Source organism: Phodopus roborovskii, unplaced genomic scaffold, assembly GCF_943737965.1.
Source record: "Phodopus roborovskii unplaced genomic scaffold, PHOROB, whole genome shotgun sequence".
NCBI lineage: Eukaryota > Metazoa > Chordata > Mammalia > Rodentia > Cricetidae > Phodopus > Phodopus roborovskii.
The window spans coordinates 7,331,785-7,351,653 of NW_026126515.1; the positions used below are offsets into that span (position 1 = coordinate 7,331,785).

The following is a 19,869-nucleotide window of genomic DNA, read 5'->3' on the forward strand; positions in this document are numbered from 1 at the left end:
TTCGCCCCTGAGAAAAATGGACTCTGTCTTCTGGGAATGAAAGAAGTCAGTCACTTAAAGCCATTAGCAGCAGTTTAGGGACAGAAATAAGAGAAAGTATCACCGGTGATAAACAAAGAAAGTGAATACTAGAAGTGTGAGCTTTTATACCCTAGTGACTGAACCCAATAGCTTGTAAAGCCTTGCACAGGATTGGCAGACTTTTCCTGCAAATAACCTTCACTAGCCATAGGATCTCCATGTGGGTTCTCAGCTCTGCTATGGCATGTTCATGAATGACCGTGGCTGTGTTTTGATAAAGCTTTATTTACAAAAACCAACAGCAGGCTGGATTGGGCCTGCAGGCCCTACCTAGTCTGTACATCCCTAGTCTAGGACAGCAGAAGAGCCAGTTAAAACAGATTGCCCATTCATCCCATTTCTGATGTAAGTAGGCTGGGGAGAGGGCTCAGTTGTTTTCATTTTTTACAAGTTCCCAAGGCATGCAGGGACCATACAATGAAATCTATCCAGGAGGAGTGAGTGTGAGTGTGAGTGTGAGTGTGTGTGTGTGTGTGTGTGTACTTGATTAGTTGTTTTCTATTCCTTGGGATGGAAGTTGTATATTTAAAACTTAGTATCACTCTTACAAAATTTCAAACAGTCATTTTTGTGGGAATTTTGTTGCTATCTTCCTCACCCCGGGTCCCACGGCCGTCTCATAAGTGAGTTATCAGAGCACCACCTTGCTCATCCTTCTTATCAGGGTACATTCTGCTCACTAGCTCCGGGATTCACATCTTAGAATAGTACAGAGCCCTCCCACTGCTTTGTTAGTAATGGCCACTGCTTCAGCAGCTCTGGCTTGTGGAGCACTATTCCAGGTGCTGCCTGCATCTCACCTCATGTAAAATGAACTTCAGGGTACTTGAGGCTCTGCTAGAGTCCTGAGTTATCCCTCTAGCCTCCTGATTGCCACTTCCTCCTCCTCCTCCTGGCTTCCTGCCTCTGTAAGAGAAAAGTACAAGAACACTTCTCTTTGAACTGAGTGGGGGACTTGCTGGGGCCACAGTGACTGCTGGTGACATCAGCATGAGTAGCACCTCACGCTGGGGTCCGGGTGGAGGCCTGGAGCAGTGGTGAGGCCCGACTGACCTGATTCTAATTGGCGACATTGAGTTGATGTTGTTCTTGGCGCAGGCAAAGCCATTACTCAGTGGTCTCTGTTGAAGTGATTCTTTGTTAAAGTTCTGCTCCCAGCCCCAGCCCCTGCCCCCCCTGCCTTCCCTCCACTCTTCTCTGCCTCATCCAGCCTGAAAAGGAGCCCAAAGGCCAGAAAAAAGTAAGGACATTCTGGTGGCCGAGGCAGAATTGCTGAAGTCTCTTTTTGCAGTGATGAGGTGAGGAGAGATTTGGAATACATCTGAATGTGTCACAGGTTCAGAGACCTAGCTTACCACTTGAGTAAGGTGACCCAGGGTAGAAAGGTGATGCAGCTGTGTTCCGCTGGTCTCACCCATCTGCTGTCTGCTCCCCCTCCCAACAGGAGCAGGTCTAACTTAGATCCTGTGAAGGAGCAGGGCTAGGACCTTGGCATTCACTTAGGGGCCCCCTAGCCTGTGTAGGAATATCTGGGAGGCCCAGGGAGGCAATGGAATGCTACTGGTGTGGCCCCAGGGAGGCAACAGATTGCTACTGGGGTGTGTGTGTGTGTGTGTGTGTGTGTGTGTGTGTGTATACAAGGCTCTACAGGTATGGGAGGTATTCCCATACAAACATTCAAGTCTTGTTATTTTGCTCCTGGAAGGCTATTGCGTATGTCTAGGAAGGCTCAGCCCCCTGCAGGAAGGAACACTGTTTTTCTCCAGCTTCAGTTGCTGTACCTTTCCGGGTTGTAGGGGTTACTGAGCAGGCATCATTCCCTTCTCCGAGCAGTAAGCAATAGCAGGGAGCTGCTAGTAGGTTAGCCCTGCAGGAGGTGTCCTGAAAGCCTTTGTGTGTCAGAGAGCAAGGGTTGCCTGCGGCATGCAAAGGGAGGAGTTCATGTATGTGTGCCAGAGTCCTGAGTGTGTGGACCCAAAGGTCATGACATGTTGCAGTGTGTGTGTGTGTGTGTGTGTGTGTGTACATGAGCCTGTATACACTTTTCTCTTGACCTTTATTGGGAACTCACTCATCTAACACTTGTGTTTCTAGCTTTCCATTATTTATTTTTTCTAGGACACTCTAATATAGTAGATTTTGCCAAGCTAAACTCTCTTCTTCTTTCCTACTGAAAATACATGAATAATGTATGTGAAAACTACCCTCGCTGGCTTTGAGACAAGCTTTGGAGTCCTTGATGTTTAGTTTAAATCTTCCCTGTGCAGGGCATGACCTAGAACAGGTTATTGAAACTTCTTAAAATGACATTTTCTTCCTCTCTAATTGGGAAATGAGGCAGATTTGTTGGGGAACCACTACAATTGTGATTCTCAAATGAAAATTACCAAACGTTAGCCAATCAAGCTTTTTGTTTGGATTGATTCACTGAATCTCTATAACTGTCTTTGAGTAGCCCCACTTTTTTAAGAAGGAGAAAATGATCACATTAGGAAGAAGTGGAAAACTGGGGCTTTAGCCCAGGTTTGTCAACGTCTGACATCTAAACTCTGGTTACCATGTTGTGTGCTGCCGCTAAGACACACTGTGTGTGCATGGGCGCACACGTGTGTGTGTGTGTGTGTGTGTTTACACAAATTGGAGTTCACACATTTAACAAGCTTTTACTGACACAAAACTATATTGAAAAGTTATAATGCAGCTGTCATTACCTCTGACTGTTCATTTGCACAGCCTCAAAATAAAAAAGTTCATTAAAGGCCTAGACACTATCCCAGTCACCACAATGCTTAATTCAGTAAGTATCTCAAGAAGTCTATGGGTGCAGAGATCTCAGAAACACGCACTCCATAGTCCCTTGTTCTTTGTTATTCAGAAAGAAGGTTAGAAGCTAACTAGCCATACAAGACCGGAAACATGTTCTAGAGGTTTCCAGATTCAGAGCTTGTAGACTGCTGTCTTTTCAGTCATAGCTTTTTACTGTTTCTTTTAACCCTGTTACTAATGGTAGTTTTATTTTCATTTCTGTTAGGTGTTATGAGCAAGCTGGCAGGGAACATAGCAGGAATCTACAGATATGAAGTCACCAGCATTTTTGCATAATTCGAATTAGGCTTACATTTCCAGAGACCTATAAATCGGAATCTTAATGCATTGTCTCACTGTAGACTGTAGTAAAAGTTGTCCCCAATTACATCAGGTGCTTTGTAAAGCTGCTGCTGCGACAGTGTCCCTCTGTGATTGACAGATAAGGCCCCTGTGAGGAGTGCTTCCCTTGTGTCAGGTGGCTGTTGTCTCTAGTCCACTGATGAGGAGAGTGCCCCCAGCCAGAGCACCCCCCTTAGTCACTCAGCTGTCCAGGCCAGAGGCCTTCAGGAGCCCCTTCCCCTCTCCCTCCTCAGCAGAAGTACTTCGTTTTCTCCTTATTTTAAACACGTGTCACTAATCAGATGAAGTATTCATCTTTACTGCCAGTGCTCTGCTCCACACTGTGCCCCAGAGACAAAGAGAATGGTCAGCGCTGTCCAGACCTTAGCTTGGTTGTAAGTGTTCACACACCAGTGGCTAACGGTGGGCATGTTTGTCTAGAACAGAGGTTCTCAACCTGTGGGTCTCATATTACCCCTTTGGGAGTCACATATCAGGTATTTACATTATGATTCATAACTAGCAAAATCATACTTACGAAGTAGCAATGAAATAATTTTATGGTCGGGGTCACCATGACATGAGCAACTGTATTAAAGGGTCACAGCATTAGGAAGGTTGAGGACCACTAGTCAAGAGGGTTAAGATGCTACAGGGCCTGCCTTTGTCCACTCTCTGCGCCCTGCTTTGTGGTTTCTGTCTCTGCGCACACAGCGGGGCTCAAAGCAGTAATTTTGTGGGAAATAATGAAAGACATCTTGAACAGGAAGCACTCCATTCCTTTTGTTAACCAGCTGAGCATTCAGTCTGAGGTCATTGCTTTGTTTTTAATTGATTTTCTTCAGATCAAGTGAGCATCAGTAACTTGAAAAACCAAGTTTCATAATCCAAAACTTTTTGAGACCTGACATGATTCCACAAGTGGAAAATTCCTTGCCATAAAACTATTTTCATGCACAAATTACTAAAAATCTTATATATAAGACATATTTAATGCTTCAGCAAATTGTACATTTGGACTTGGGACCCACTCTCAAGATGACTCATTATATAAATGGATATAGTTTGGAGTCTGAAATATTACCCAAGCATTTTGGGTAAGGGATCCCTATCTGTATGTATGTGTGCTCACTCATGCTTGTATGCATGTCTGCATATGTATATATACTACAGGTAGTCATACATAGATACTCCTGCATGCTAACTTTTAAAATAATTAACAAGGATTTGCTTATGGGTGATTTTTTTTTTTCCTAGAAAATGATTTTGTAGAAAATCAAATTTGGGTCTGGAAAGGTGGCTCAGTGGGTAAACAAACTGGGTGTGGTGATGCATGCTTGTAATCTGAGTGCTGAGAGATGGACACAGGAGGGCCTAGGAGCTTGCTGGCCAGCCAGTCCAGGCCACTGGTCAGATCCAGCTTCAGTGAGAAGTTGTTTGTTTGTTTGTTTGTGATTTTTATGAATGGTTGGTTTTTCAAGGACAGGATTTCTCTGCTTAGCTGTCTGTGGTGGTGCTAGAACTCAGTCTGCAGACCAGGATGACCTCCAACTCAGAGATCCACCTGCCTCTGCCTCCCCAGTGCTGGAATGAAGAGCAGGTGCCATCCTGCCTGGTTAGAGATCATATCTCAACAAATAAAGGCAGAGGCCAGGAGTGGTGGTACATACCCTTCATCCCAGCACTTAGGAGGCAGAGGCAGGAGATTCTTAGTGAAGTCCAGCCCAGGGGTACATAGTGCTAACTGATAAAGGCAGTGAGTACTAGAGGAAGCTTCTCAATGTTACCTCATAGTCACATAGTGTGTATGTGCATACATCACAAAAAGGAGGGACCAAGGGAGAGAGACAGTCATACATTTGGTTAAAGTTAATGTTAGGTTTGTTTATTTTTCTTTAGAAAAGAGATTCGACTTTGAGGATTTACTTTAGACATTGTTGTATGGAGTCAGATAACATAAGGAAAGAAGGCAGCTGAGTGTGGTGGCCCACTTTATACCCTGGGTTATGAATCCCAGGGTACTACACAGTAACTACGTATTCGCTGGCAACAGTTTCACATTTGTGGGCCTTGGTTCCTTGTGTAAACAGAGATGATGGTACAGCCCACTGAAGACGATTGGCGGAGGGTTACCCGAGTTTATCATACAAAGCATGTAGAGCAGTCCTGACCTGTGCTTAAAAGTTCCCCAAAAATTAGATGCTCTTAAACTGGGCAATGCCGGCACCTGGGAGCCGAAGACAGGAGATGTCTGAGTTTGAAGCTAGTCTGGCCTGAGAGTGAGATCGTGTCTCAAAAACACAAAAATTCGGCTGCTCTTAATGTAGTTTCTCATTGTGGTAAAAAGCACATAACGCAAGTATACTCTCTTAGCAGTGCTTGTGCCCAGCACAGTGTTGTCAACTGTGCATGCCTGCAGGACGGCAGGTCTCTAGAGGGAGAGCCTGTGCTGCAGGGCGGAGACTGAGCCCTCCCTGCACACTGCTTCCTCCTCTTCCTCCCAGCATCAGGCGCTGCCATGTCTCTCCCTGTTACTGAGGATGTGCTTGCTGCAGGCTTTTCATATGCATAGACTCTTTAGAATTTGCCTTTCTGTGACTGGTTTGTTTTAACATCACATCCATAAGTCTTACCCGTACCGTAGCTTGTGGAGAAAATGTTCCCACCACACATGAAGTGTCATTTCCAAAGTAGGATGTCCTGGCTGGATAAGGATATGCTCTTTCCTGTGCATCACATTTCTTTCCCCATTCATTCAGAAGTACGTACTTAAGTTGCTTCCGTATTTTGGTTATCATCAATAATGCACCACTGGACATGGCAGTGCATCTGACTGTTTTTTATACCTTAAATATACATAATATAATTTCAACCCTGAAATTTTAGTTCAAGTCCCTGGGCCTCTCCCAGAAGTGGAGATGATGAGATTAAAAATGTATCTTGGGAGAAGTCCCAGGCTTGTTAATTAGCTACTTATTTGGACACCTAAAAAGGGGTATGTAATTAATTTATTAACATTTGCTAGAGAGAGAGTCATGGGAATGAGTTAAAAATAAAGATTAATACCAGGATAAAATGAGTAATCTTATAATAGTATGTGTAGATTGTTAACACATTTGTCCAAAAACAGAAATGTCTTATAAACCGAAGGAGAAAAACAGCCTCAGCATCAAATTATGATGGAGCTTTTATAAGGGTACAAGACATTCCTGTGTAATGGTCAAAGGGAAGTCAGGGAAATTAACTGTCTGATGTTTTTGAACGAGAGTATGAAGGGCTGTGGTGATGGCTCAGTCAGTCAGGTGTTTGTCAAGCAAACATGAGGACTTGAGTCACACACACACCTGTGTGAAAAAGCCAGGCACAGCACCGCTAGCTTAGAAACTGGGGGGGGGGGGTAATGGGGGCGTCAAAATGGACACTTAAAATTTGGGGGCAGGGCAGTGGTGTCTCACACCGTTGATCCCAGCATTGGGGAGGCAGAGGCAGGCAGGTCTACAGAGCAAGTTCTAGGACGGCCAGAGCTCCAGAGCTGTCTCAAAAAGAAAGAGGGAGAGAGATTTGGAATACTGTTCCAGTCAAACATGTTACAATTTCATTTATGTGTCTAGAATTCTAAATCTATCCCATGTCACTTTGTAGCATTTTATATTGTGTTAAGTCATGTTTGAAAGCCATATAGAAAATATATAATCATAAAAGCAATGATAGGCCTACCTTTACAGAAATGAAAAAAAATACCAAGCTATTTGAATGAAAAAGCAGACCTCAGAACATCAGATGTCATGCGATCCAATTCCTGTAGGCACATAGAAATGCCTGTGTATACACAGAGAATGTCTTTATTGTTGAGACATTAGGTGTATCCCACAGAAGAATTGGAACTGACCTTTAACATTGATTCTCCTTTCTGATGACCACGTGTTAAGGAAGCTCCAGTTTTCTGAGAAAGATGAGCCTCCTCCCGCCAAGTTTTTGTGTGTGATGTGTGATTGTGTTCACACAGTGCCGGGCATTGAGGGACTGAAGAAGGAAGTGGATAGCAAGACAGAGCCCCCAGTCATCTGATTCCAGAGAGGACACCAGAACACCACCCTCCACCTGTGTCTGAGTGACTGGCTCTTTTGTTAGATGGGGGTGGGGCTGCTGATGAAGGACAGCAAGCCATGCACCATGCGCTGCTTAGGGCAGGTTACCTTCCTTATAGTCATGCACAGGCCCTGGCCCAAGCTGGCCGCTCCTGACTGTTAACAGTATCTCCATCGGTTAGCCATTAGGATTCTGGGGCCCACAAATGCATCCAGTTATCTGGGTTAATTATCGCCATTGCTCCTCAGATGTTGGCAGATGCAGTTAATTTAGGGGTGTCTATTAAAGCATACTTGTTCCAGCTGGTTGATAGTATGAACTTCAAAGTTGTTCTGTTCGGGTAAGCACCTGTGTTTGCCTCCTGTACAGTAAGTCATTGCAAGTGTTAAGACTTCCTTCTTTGTTTATTGGTTTTAGAAAGGGGAAGTTTGCTAGAGGGCCTTGGGAAGCTCAGTGTCCTGTCTCTGGCCTTTGCATGGTTGGTGTCTCTCCATACACGAATGGTAGCTCTTCTGGGTTTGTGCTCCATCTCTGCCCGAGCACAGCAGCACCAAGAGCTGCACTTTCTTTCCCTCAGCCCTGAGTCTTGTCCCAGCTGACAAGCATTGTGAGTGGAAGACAGCCAAGAGCTGCATATAGTGGGAAACAAAGGCCTTTTAGAAGCTTGCTGTTGCCAAAATAGAAACACCTTCTTCACCCTTGCCTTGGCTCCCAAGGCTTTTACAGCATCATAAGCCCTCTCACAACTTGTAATGTGTTCTCTTCGCTGAACAGCTCCAACCTGACGGTAAACAAGTGTGTGATTAGTGATTTGTGTGTGCAAGCAAGGGTACCATCCCCGTCTGTGAGCTGCCAGTGAGGAACCCTCGGGAAGTAGCTGTGTCTGCTTGCTAATGGGCGTTTTATCCTAGGGAGATCAAGTCTGATGTAGAGAAGATGCTGCCTACACATGTTTGCTTCTCTGGAACTGGTGTGAAAGGGCCACACAGAGGTGCTGCCCTGCTCAGATAGAGGCCAGTTGCTGCTTCCCCTCCATGGTTCTCAAAGAGTAAACTGAGAATCTCTCTACTGCATTGTGGGCCAGCCTAAAAGGAAGCCGGAAGCAGTGTTTTTTCTGGAAGGAAAAAAAAAAAAAATTAAAGCCTCCTAGAATTTAATCTCTGGACAGCATTATCTTTCTAGTAAGAGGCCAGATCTTCCTTCCCCCATGACCTTCCATGACCTTCCCAGTCACAGCCTGTGTGCTTCTATCAGAAATCCCTCCTTCCCACCCACGATCACCCTATGTTGTGGTAGAAGGAGGGCCTTTCCAGTCTTTTGCCTGGGACCATGCCAACCCTCAAGCTGTGGTTTTCTGAGTCTCCTTGCTGTAGTGTGGCTGTTTCCCACACCCAGCAAAGCTGCAGGAGGCAGGAATGTGTTGAGCAGGTCAGAAGAGTCATTTCTTCCCTCCTTCCTCCATTCCATGGCATGGCAGACAGCCACTATACCTGTGTTGTTGGTAGCATATATCTGAACGACTCATGTCTTGAGAAAAAGCTTCATGTAATTCTTCTGATTTTTTAGACGTGGTTATCAGGAGAACTAATCCCAATAGTCTGTGATTGGTGGAGTTGCAGGATTGAGGCCAGGGCAGGGAAAGGAAGCCTAGGGAAGCTGATTCCTGCCACTGTTCTAAACACTTACAGGTCTGCTTTTAACAGAACCCAGTGTTTTCCTGGGCTGTTTCTTACAGATGTGGTTGCTTTGACCCATTCCAGTTAACCTCAGCTTTAGTGAGGTGTCTAGAGACTTGTGTCCATCACTGAGTCTTTAATATTTCAAGTACTGTCCAGCTGGTATATTACCTTACACAATGGAGATAATTCCATTGTCCATTGAGTGTCTTAAGAGTGTGGTCACCAAACCACAAGTCATAGCTTTTTACTGTCCTTGGAAAGTGTAACTGCTTCCTGAAATACAGTCCATGCCTATTGTGTTAAGCAAGCTTGAATCTGTGTAGACTGAGAATCAGTTAAGTTGGGATCACAATTAACTGCATGTCACGGCTAACCTCTCCCTAGCCAATAAACCAGTTAGATGTGTTAGACAGTTTTTCCCCCGTATAATTAGATATCCGTGGAAATGGGCTCTTCCAGACACCATGGTGCCATCAGAAACCCATGCTCTTTCGTCTCCATCTTTAGCACTCTCTATTAACTGTGTTCACCCTACCCCCTTCTACCTCTGGCAGGTAATCCGTGCTAGAGAGCAAAGCAGCACAGCCCCAGCTATGACTGTAAACCAGCTGTGTCTGTTCTGAAAGAACTGTCCTAAAACCACTTCTGGGAACTTCTGTTTATATCTCCTTTATATCTATCTCATTGGCCAGAATTGTGAATGTGGTTATCTTAAATAGAAGAGAAATGCGAAGTATAATTTTTTTAATGTTTTAAGGTAAGCACACATTATTCAAACAGAATCTGAATAGTGTTACTAGAAAGAGAGAGAAGTCCAGGCCATCTGACCCCCCTAAGTAAGTATTTCTCCACACCTGCTTCATTTTTGCTCTTTGAAGGACTTTGCACAAAATTTGCATTTTGGAAAGTAAACTTCCTTTCATTTGGGATCTGTAGAGGACTTGTTTAGACTTTGACTGTAAACTGGATGTAAACAGCACATTCTGTAGTTACTAAAATATAGAAAAAGGCCCTACCCTAATGTTACACCTGTATGTAAATACACATGCCTGTCTTCTGTTTTCCTATTGTTACAAAAAGTCCAGTTGTTACATTAGGAAAAATATAGCTGATATATATAGCAGTGTGTGTGTGTATGTGTTCTTCACTCCTGATATAAATGTTTATTAAACATCAGATGCTCTGCAAGGCACTCTGGGTACAACAGAAATTAACTGTGGGGAGTTGGAAGATGGTTTAGTGAGTAAAGTATTTGCTGCATAAGTGTGGGACCTGAGTTCACACCCCTAGTACTAAAAGCCAGCTTGCACCCACACCCCTAGTATCTACCCAAAGACCAACTTGCACCCAAAATTGACTTCCAGGCTCCACGAAAAACTCTCTCACACACACTCCCTCTGAAAAAACGTTTTTTTTTTTTTTTTTTTTTTTTTTTGAAACAGAGTCTCACTATGTAGCCCTAGCTGTCCTAGAACTCACTCTGTAGACCAGGCTAGCCTTAAACTAAGAGATCTGCCTGCCTCTGCCTCCCAAGTACTGGGATCAAAGGCATGCACCACCAATACCACTGCCCAGCTGAAAAACTTTTAAACACAAGCAGTAAAAAAAGAAAAAAAATTGATCAAATCCAGCCAATTCTATTGTGTACTGTCTAGAAGAGAGGAAAGCTGTGTTTGTAAATGACCGCCATGCGTGGTAGGATAAACTAACCCTGATAAGAGCGACACAAATACATGTTTATAAATGTTCAGAAGAGGAAAGATTATTTCTGCCAGAAAGAATCAAGTAAATATGATCTGAGAACCTAAACATATGTTTTCATTTTAAGAGTTTGTGTTCCCAGCTAGTGAGCATCACCATAAGACCAGAAAAATATGTTGGAAAAATGCATAACCAACTACCATTCGCAGAGGATTACAGAGAGGTGGGATTGTGCTCTTTGGTTCCTCCATAAACTGAGGATGGGGTTTGGGAAGGAATGAGCGTGTGTTGAATGTCAGTTTGTGTGCATGTGTACCTGTGCTGCTTTGGGTAATTTCCAGGCCCTTCGTTGAATGCCTGGGCTAGAGTGATCTGTGTGGTCTTCATTCACCCTCCAACAGTCCAGCAAAGCAGTTACAAGGCATGTGAAGCTGGGAGAGGTTAAGTAACTGGAAGCAGTTGCCCATTAGTGAGCTTCAGAATAGCATTTGAGCCCAGGCCCAAATGAGGAAAAGCTACCTCTTTTCCACTAGCTCTGGATCTGTCTGTCTTTGACTGTGACCTAATCTGGTCCCACAGCCAGATTGGTCAGTTTGAAAACACTCAGATTCTCTACCTTAGAAATCTCTGTTCAGTCAACATTTCAGTCAACAGATGATTCCACACAAGACCCCTCAACTCATTCCCTATCATATCTCCCTAGCCAGACTTTGGGACTCGGTTACAAAAATGGGACATCCCAAAGTCAGAGAACAGAGAATTGCTAGACATTTTCCCACAGCCTCTCAGTTCATCTTTTTAAAAAATCATGATTTTTTTATTAACCTCATAGTGCGCCCCCCCTCCAGGAAAACTTAAAAATAAATAATAAAAACTGGAAAAATACAAATAAGAATATTAGTGAAGGGGCTGGAGAGATGGCTTGGTGGTTAAGAGCACTGACTGCTCTTCCAGAAGACCCAGGTTCAATTCCCAGTGCCCACATGGCAGCTCACAACTATATGTAACTCCAGTTCCTCACACAGACAAACATGCAGACAAAACACCATTGCGCATGAAATACAAATAAATTATCATTTTAAGAAAGAAAAAGAATATTAACTATAAAAAAACAAATGAAAAACATAAAAGCAAACAACAGCAAAATTCCTTCACTCCTCCATCTTTCCTGCCCTCTTCATTTGTCTTAGTAGCGTTAGGAGCTGCTGTGTGTCATGCAGTTCTTTTTGTCCAAACAGCTTCACTTGTAAGTGTTCATTGTGCAGGGTGTCATCAGGTTTCAGACCTCCGGCTTCTGGTGCACCATCAATATTGAACCCTCACTGAAACTCCTCCCAGAGACCCTGCTGCTATGGTTCCACGGGGCCAGTCCCTTTACCTTCTCCAACAGGTCACAGTTGGGGTATATGTTGGGGAGTACCAACTCAAAGCCCTGGATGTGTGCCTGGGTGGTAATCAAGTCGTTCTGGGCTGCTGGGACCACCCCTTTCTGGTAAGGGATGGCGTCGGCTCTCCTGTGCTGTGATCATCCAGGTCTACTATCTCAGGGCCAGAAAGGGGCAGGTTGGGGAGGGGGACTCTCCCCTGGTCAGTGAGAGGCGGGGCCCCCTCAGCACAGCCCTGGTGCTTCTACACATGGTTCAACTCTTGGTTCTCATGGGCCCCTGTGGTAACATGGGCAATGGACATCAATATAGACCCCAGCTGTTTTAGGACCACAGATCCAGACATGGCCAGCAGCATGGTTCCTGGACTCCAACTGGCCCCAGGTGGTGGCACAGACCCACCCTGAGCAGCCCCACAGTCTTCATTAGCATTGCCGTACTAATGTGAGAACCCAAGTTTGAATCCCAAGAACCCACATAAATGCCAAGTGGGAGTGGTCGCCAGCTCGTAATTCAGCCTCAGAACAAAGAGACCAGGGAACCACAGAGCAAGCTGGCTAGTAATACTAGCTATATCACTGACTCAGGATTTAAGAGACCCTGTCTCAGTGAATAAAATGGAAGAAGCATCAACGATGATTCCCACCATCAACCTCCGGGCTCCACATGCGCACACACACACACACACACCATACATCCGCAAACATGGATACACACATGCACATCATACACAAACATAAAAATGGAAAAAGAAAAAAATATTGGTAAGCTTCCATTTGGAAGAAGTATGCCTTCACATCCTGCAGATTATGTGGTTTCAGTATGTTTAGGTTGTGTTTGGGGCTTTATAGGCTTGCCTGTTGCAGAAGGTACCCAGTGTCTGTCGTGTAATCACTGGGTGATGTGTTTGTATAGTAAACTTTTTTAAGTGTTGTCAAATGTTACTTCTTACATTAAACTTTAGTTCATTGAGGTGCTAGGATTCTGAAACTAACCCTCAAGGCATTTCCCCAACTGGTCTCATGGCCATCTTTGCTTTCCTCCAGCCTGCAGTATTGAAGTAGTCTAGCCATATTCCCAGGCCATTTTTCTCTGACCTAGGAGGACATTCATTAAACACTCCTTGAATTAAGAACTAAGCTGAGAGACCAAATGCTTTTCTAATTCTTGAGTGTTGACTAACCCACAGTGCCCAGGTGCCTTAATTTCTGACTTCGGGGTGTTTTCAAAAGCCCCTGGCAACTCTTCTTTGAGAGACCCCTCTTCTGAACCAAGATCTGTCCCAGCAACCTTAGGGGACTCTCTCCTAACACTTAACAGTTTCCCTTCCTCTCTGCCCCTCTTCAGGGTGACAGATCAGTTGCATACAGCCGGCAGTAACGAAGGAGCTCTCTCCATAGATCATTTTCTTTTCTTTTTTCTTATAGGCAATCTTTGGCAGCCAGACACTACCTAACTCCAGTTTATGGACAATGAATAATGGTACAGGCTGCAGAATTTCAAGTGCCACAGCTGGTGGCCAGAAGCCAAACACCCTGCCACAAAAAGTGGTGCCACCTCCAAGTTCCTCCTCCTTGGTCTCCAAGCCCCCATCCAATCACAAACAAGTGCTCAGAAAGGCAACATCCCAGAGGGCTTCCAAGTAAGTTTTCTATAGTACTGTGTGCCATTCCCAAGCTGTGTGTCAATTCTAAGCTAAAAGTGCTCTTCAGAGAAACCTCCTAGACCACTTGAATTGAAATCACAACACCTGATCAAGAACAGTGCCAAACTTGGGACTCTGCCATGGTTGCAAATTGGAATCACCTGGGAAGGAATTGCAGCATTGAGTATCTGGGCTCTTCCCTGTGGGAGGGGCAGCCACTGTGCTTTTAGGTTCCCTGAGAATTGTGATGAGGTATCTACAAGGTTCAATGTTATTTATTGCTAACCAACTCTGACAGGAGTTACAGAGAGTTCACCAGATACTGGTCCTGAACTGTTGGCCTGGAGGAAGGAGGCTCAAAGACGCCTCCCTCCCCGTGTGTCTCCCCTGGCTCACTCTGGGTGATCTGATCCTTTAAATTTCTGTCAAAGTCAGCCCTTCTCTTCCCCTCATTTGCATTTGTGTTTAGGCAATTAACTTCACCAGCACTGATCAAAGAACTGTGCAGCAATGGTAATTCTGATGATGCCTTTTGTAGGCCACCTATTTTATACTAAATAGGATACCTAGGACTGTTTATGTATGTATTGCTCGTCCTCGTTAAGATGCCTCACTCCTTCACAAGCTCAGTTTTGGTTGTCAGAAACCCAGAAGGTGTAGTTACTGCTTTTTCTCCCTACGGAGGGCAAATCAAATGGTGGATTTGAGTCAGAACAGCCCCCTATGGCTCTCTTAATCATACTGCTGTCATTTATTCATTTACCCAACAAATATTTCCTGGGTACCTGCTAAGACTGAAGAGCAGGAGTGTGAGCACTGCAGTGATCTCATGCTCCCTGGAGCACCAGTGAAGGACACTGGGAAGGCTACAGGTGAATGCTGGTGGAAAGACAGCGGAGTAGCTGTGCACCTCTCCTTCCCCGAACCCCAGAAAGTAGTCAGATCCTGAAGAGCCCAGCCCTGTATGCAGCCCACTAAACCCCCACCCCACTGATTACACAGTGACAGACTTATTTAATCTCTTGGCCTTGGTTTCCTCATTTGTGATAATGGGGCGCTAATCACCTACTTTATAGGTAAGTGGGTAAACAGGAACTAAGTGAGCTGTAATCATCCTCTGATGGATGTTTAAGACACTGCAGCTCAGAAGCTCGCAGCTAACCATTTGAAAGCAAATGTTGAATCTGCTGATATGTTCCCTGTGGACTCTCTAGCACGGGCCTCAGGGGCTGGGTGGTGCTGGTCAAGAGCCAGACTTGGGTGGCAGGGCTGGAAATTTGAAGGCACAGCTTGCTGCCCTGAACTTGCTGCTGGCAGGGAAACCCTGCAGACTCCCAAGATGGAATTGCAGCTCTTTGGGCAAATTCTGCTTTGCTGAATTTTTGTGGTTTCTTCTTTGTGACAGGCAGGAGTGTGGGAAAACCGGAAACAGCTCAGCATCAAAAATGCAAAGAAGGGGGGAAGCAAAGATTTCTTCAGAATTTAAGAAATATAATCCAAGTATCAGGAGGCATGCTGTGAGGCGTTGTTCCAGCAAATAGTTTCCAATTTGCCTTTAAAACTAGCATCAGTCTGCGGGCCTAAGTCGGCACTAATGGAGACTTCCACGTTCTCTCACGTGTGGGATACTCAGGGTTCTGGAGCCCCCATAGATATTTTCTGTCGTTTCATCCTCATCCTTATTATTGTGGGGGTGGTGGCTGGGGAGAGGAGAGAGAAGCGACCCACATACACTGTGGCACACAGGTGGCGGTCAGAGAACGACTTTGGGGAGCCAGGGCTGTCCTGCCACCCATGGTTCCAGGAATTGAACTCAGGTCATCAGCCTTGCGCGGCAAGAGATTTTATGAACTGGGCTCTGTTCACACACACACACACACACACACACACACACAGGTTTTTTTTTGTGTGCGGTTGTGTTTTTCTGAATTGATGAAATGAATTACATTAATTTTAGACTTAGGGGAAAAAGTTATAGGATCAGCACAGACAGTTACCATAGCTCCCGTGTGTGTAGGCTTATGTCATTCTGCATTTGAAGAGTACACCAGACTGTGATGTGAAGCTACTACTGAGGCAGTGTTGTAAGCTAAACTTTATATTTTATTTGCATCCGTGAAATCTTTTTTGTTTGTTGCTTGTGTTTTGAAACAAGCAGTGCAGTCTTTTTTTTTTTTTTTTTTTTTTTAATCTACAGAAATTTTCACGGCTTCTGGAATCGGCATCATTCAGGCCATCTTGCTCTTCTAGAGCAATTCTTGTTCCTGGCCAATCTACAACTCACAGCTCTGTGCCTGAGTTTCCTAACTTAGAGTAGGGATAGTGGCAGTGGTGCCCAGCTTTGAAAGGGATCATGAAGAGAAATGAATTCAGAAATGTTGAGCACAAATACAGTGCGTGCTACACAATGCGTGCTAAATAAGGCTTATTGTTGAGACAGTTGACAGTGAGGTGACAGTCCAGAAAGTCTCATGTAACTTTTCACTGTGTTCCTGAAAGATGTGTGGCTTCATTTGTTCCCATCTTGTTATAATACTTCATTCTGGCTCAGTCAGATTAACCAAGGGCTGTCCTTTCTGACTGGCGGGACTGAGTCACGCTCAAGAATGCCACTGTTGCCTCAAGAGACACAGCTAATGAGAAGTTGTAATGAGCATTTCACCATGCCAAGCCTTGTGCTTTTGGGTTGAACTTCAAGCTTCTCCTAGCACAGAGGTTGGCATCAGACAGGCAGAAGCAATTTCCAAGAGCATCATCAAAGTTTCCACATCCTAGAGGTTGAGTCTGGAGAACAATAGAACATAAAAGATGGAATGTCGTTTGGATTTGGGTGCAGAGGGAGTTGAAAATCAAAACATTGGGGTCCTGTTTCGTTATGATAATATTCAAGTCTTTTCCCATCTGTGAAACCAAATCTCCTTCTCCTCCTGAATAATTCGCCAAAATAGTGTGTTTTCTGATGATACAGTCGAAAGCTTCTTTATGAGTACATTTGTATTTTAGTCTCGCTTCACAGCCATTTTTCTGGTCCCCTCTTGCTATTGTTCACAAATTCATATACCCCCACTCTACTTAAGAATAACTTGTCAGTTCTGTGAAGAGACTAGAAGTTTCTTCCTTCTTTCCCTTCCCCTTGCTCATTTTTAACTATTTACATAGGGCCCATCACCTTTCTTAATTTTCCACTGACGCTTGAGGCATTTTATAGTCTAGTGTCCATCTCAACTCCTCCTTTGTGGCATTTCTTCTACAAAATAACTGAATTAAAAGGGTTGACAGCTGTGAACAACTAAATGCTTCTGAACTGTTTGTTCTTGCGATGGGTCTTTCCAGAGCCAGGATCACATGTATTTCCCAGGAAATACGGGAAAGGAAACCCAAGGAGGTTAAAGATTGACAGGCAAACTGATAGGCTAATGATGGGTTTGAATGAACCAGCTCAAAGTGGTTGTAACTTGGGAAAATTGTCCTAAGAAAGCAAGGAGAGGGGGTGGCTCAGTGGTAGAGCAGGTATGTGGCCCTGGGATCCTAGAGGAGAGAGGGTGGAGAAGGGCAGGAAAAGAGAGGAGAGGAAAAGGGAAGCAAAGAGCGAACTACAGTATTTACGTCACTCTGCTTAAAGTGACCTTAGTGAGAATTTTGGGAGTTTTATTTGTTTTTTGAGACAGGGTTTCTCTATGTAGCTCTGCCTGTCCTGGAACTCGCTCAGTAGACCAGACTGGCCTCGGACTCAGAGCTCCTCCTGTTTCTGCCTCTCGAGTGCTGGGATTAAAGGTGTGTGTCATCTCGCCAGCACCTAGGACAGTCAAACCAAGTATCCATAAATGACTGAAGCATTTGCAGAGGCTTGCAGTCCTATGAAACCTGCTCCAGGATAAATGTCAGAAGAACATTTAAGTAAATAGCCATTCAGACACATGCTTGTGTATTACAGCTGTTTCTTATGTGAGTCACTGCAATGAGAAGATTCTCGGGAAAGTTCTCAGGAGTTGTAATGGTCCAAACCTCCTTCTCGTGGGTATAGCTGGTGTCATGCTGTCCATCTTTCAGTCTTTTATTATATGGTTTGAAGGAACATGGTTGAGTTTGTTGTATATCCATCCTATATAGGGAGTTCTCAGTGTATTTCCAAAAGTGGTCATTATTAGTAGTTGTGAAGTTTTCGTGCTAGAAGGTAGAGGAGTAGGGTGTAGTATGAGCTCCAAGTGTAGGAGGGTACACAGGCGCCCGAGCCAGAACTGGCTCTCTTAGCACCCAGCATGCTAACCACAGACTTCCCAGCAGACCACTGACTTCAGAAGTCCCTACCACTCCTCTTAAATTGCATGTGTAGAGCAAATGCAGATTAATCATCCTAAAATACTGCTTTTGGAAATCCACAGTCAGCACTCAGGAACTCTACCTCTTCCTTTCCACGCCAGTTTTACCACTTTAGCTGGTGAAGCGCTCCCAGGGAGGGAAGAGGGAAGGCACTCCATTGGATGCCGAGTGCAGGGGAATTCCTGCTAGGTGCTACCCAGGGAGGACTGGGTTGAAGAGCAACCCTGAAGGCTTTTATGTGGCTTCCTATGAGAGTGCAATCTGGGAAATGAGCAGAAGGCTGCAACCATCCCACATGGCCCCTACTTCCTCGGGGACAGAGCCTGGACCTAGAAGAAATAAGCAGTCTCACTTGGGCCTGAGTAATGGCTTGGGTGTGGACATCAGAGAGACAGGGTCTAGCACCCTCCTCAGCAGATGCCACACCAGTTGTGTGTAGGTGAGTAGTAAGTAGTGTAAGAGTCACAGAATGATGAGTCTTCTTTACTGGTTCACATATGGGCCACTGGATTAAAAACCTTACCTTTCGTCCCTGCCCGCTGTGGGTGGAATAGTAACATGATTGATGGAGATTTTCCTCCCTTGATTTGCGCCTCTTAAAACTTCATTCTTTAAAGGTGAACAAATATTGAAAGCTCCCTGGGTCTGAGGATGGATTAAAAGGATTTATGATAAAGATCCAGAGGCTTTGCCAACTCCTAAAATAAGCTGAAGTGTGAGAGAGAGCAGCATTTTAGAAAACTCTTTAGTTGTAGTGTTAACAGACTTCAAGTGTATCATGTTTTAAGTTAGCAAAGGTGTCAGAAAAAGCAGGAGGCAGAGCTACCTGTGAAAACCCAGGAGGATTCAGTGACTTAGGAACAGGCACAGAGGAACAGGGAATCCCTGAAACAAAGACACTCGTCAAACATTGGGGGAAGAAAGAATGCTTACAAAGGTTTAAAAAAATAATTGGAAGAAAAAGAAACCCTCCCTAAAACAATGCCTTCCGAAAGAGAAGTAATTGTCAGTATTGTAAGCACACTAGTTCTAAAACAGCAGCACAGGGGGCCCTTGAACAATGTAATTAACGAATCAATTGAGAAATAGCTTGACCCCAACGGTACAGTTTTTACGGCTGGAACGTGTCAGTTCTCAAAAAGAAAGCAAGATACATTATCTGACCACTCTACAGTGAAATGACAAAATGACCAAGTAATTTGAAAATTCGTAAGCATTATTTGAAATAACTTTTGTCAATGTTATATTAAAGACTTTTCTGGAAATAAGAATTGTACATACCAAAAGTTGTATTTGAAATGTAGTCAGAGATGTACTCAAAGGTAAATTCATATTCTACATCATTTTATTTTTAAGATACAGAAAAAAAATTTAAATGAATCAAAATGTAGGCTTCCTGGCTTGTCCCGGTGTCCACTCTACTGAGTGTCTTAAACCCTCTTGAGTTTGGGTCCTGGCCTTTTTCAATGTGATTTTAATTTCTCACCTTTGCATCTATACCTACTGTCCTATCCTCAACTTCCACGATAAATCTACCGTCTACCTCCCTGTTTATTTTCCTTCGTTTCTCTAAAACTATTCTATTTTACTTGTGTATGCGTGTGAGAGAGATGTGGGCATGTGTATACCACACCCATTTTATGTAGGTCAAAAGACAGCATCTGGCAGTCACTTGTCACCTTGCACCTTGTTGAGGCAGTGTCTTCGGTGATGTTTCTGGTGCTGGGCTGATGCTCCAGGCTTTTGTTCAAGTCTCCTGTCTCCACTCTTGTCTTTGCTATAGGAGTGAGGGTTGGGATTATAGTGTATGCCATCATGTCCA

At 44.4% G+C, this 19,869-nt stretch overlaps 1 protein-coding gene across 11 annotated transcripts in view; it reads left to right on the forward strand.

Moving 5' to 3' along the window:
* The window catches only part of Ttll5 (tubulin tyrosine ligase like 5), a 228,348-nt gene that overhangs the window by 168,576 nt on the left and 39,903 nt on the right, over window positions 1-19,869 (forward strand). For all 11 annotated transcript variants that reach the window (XM_051196360.1, XM_051196363.1, XM_051196362.1 and 8 more), the window contains one exon: window positions 13,510-13,724. In XM_051196360.1, the coding sequence (XP_051052317.1) occupies window positions 13,510-13,724 (215 nt within the window). The remainder of the gene's footprint in view (window positions 1-13,509; window positions 13,725-19,869) is intronic.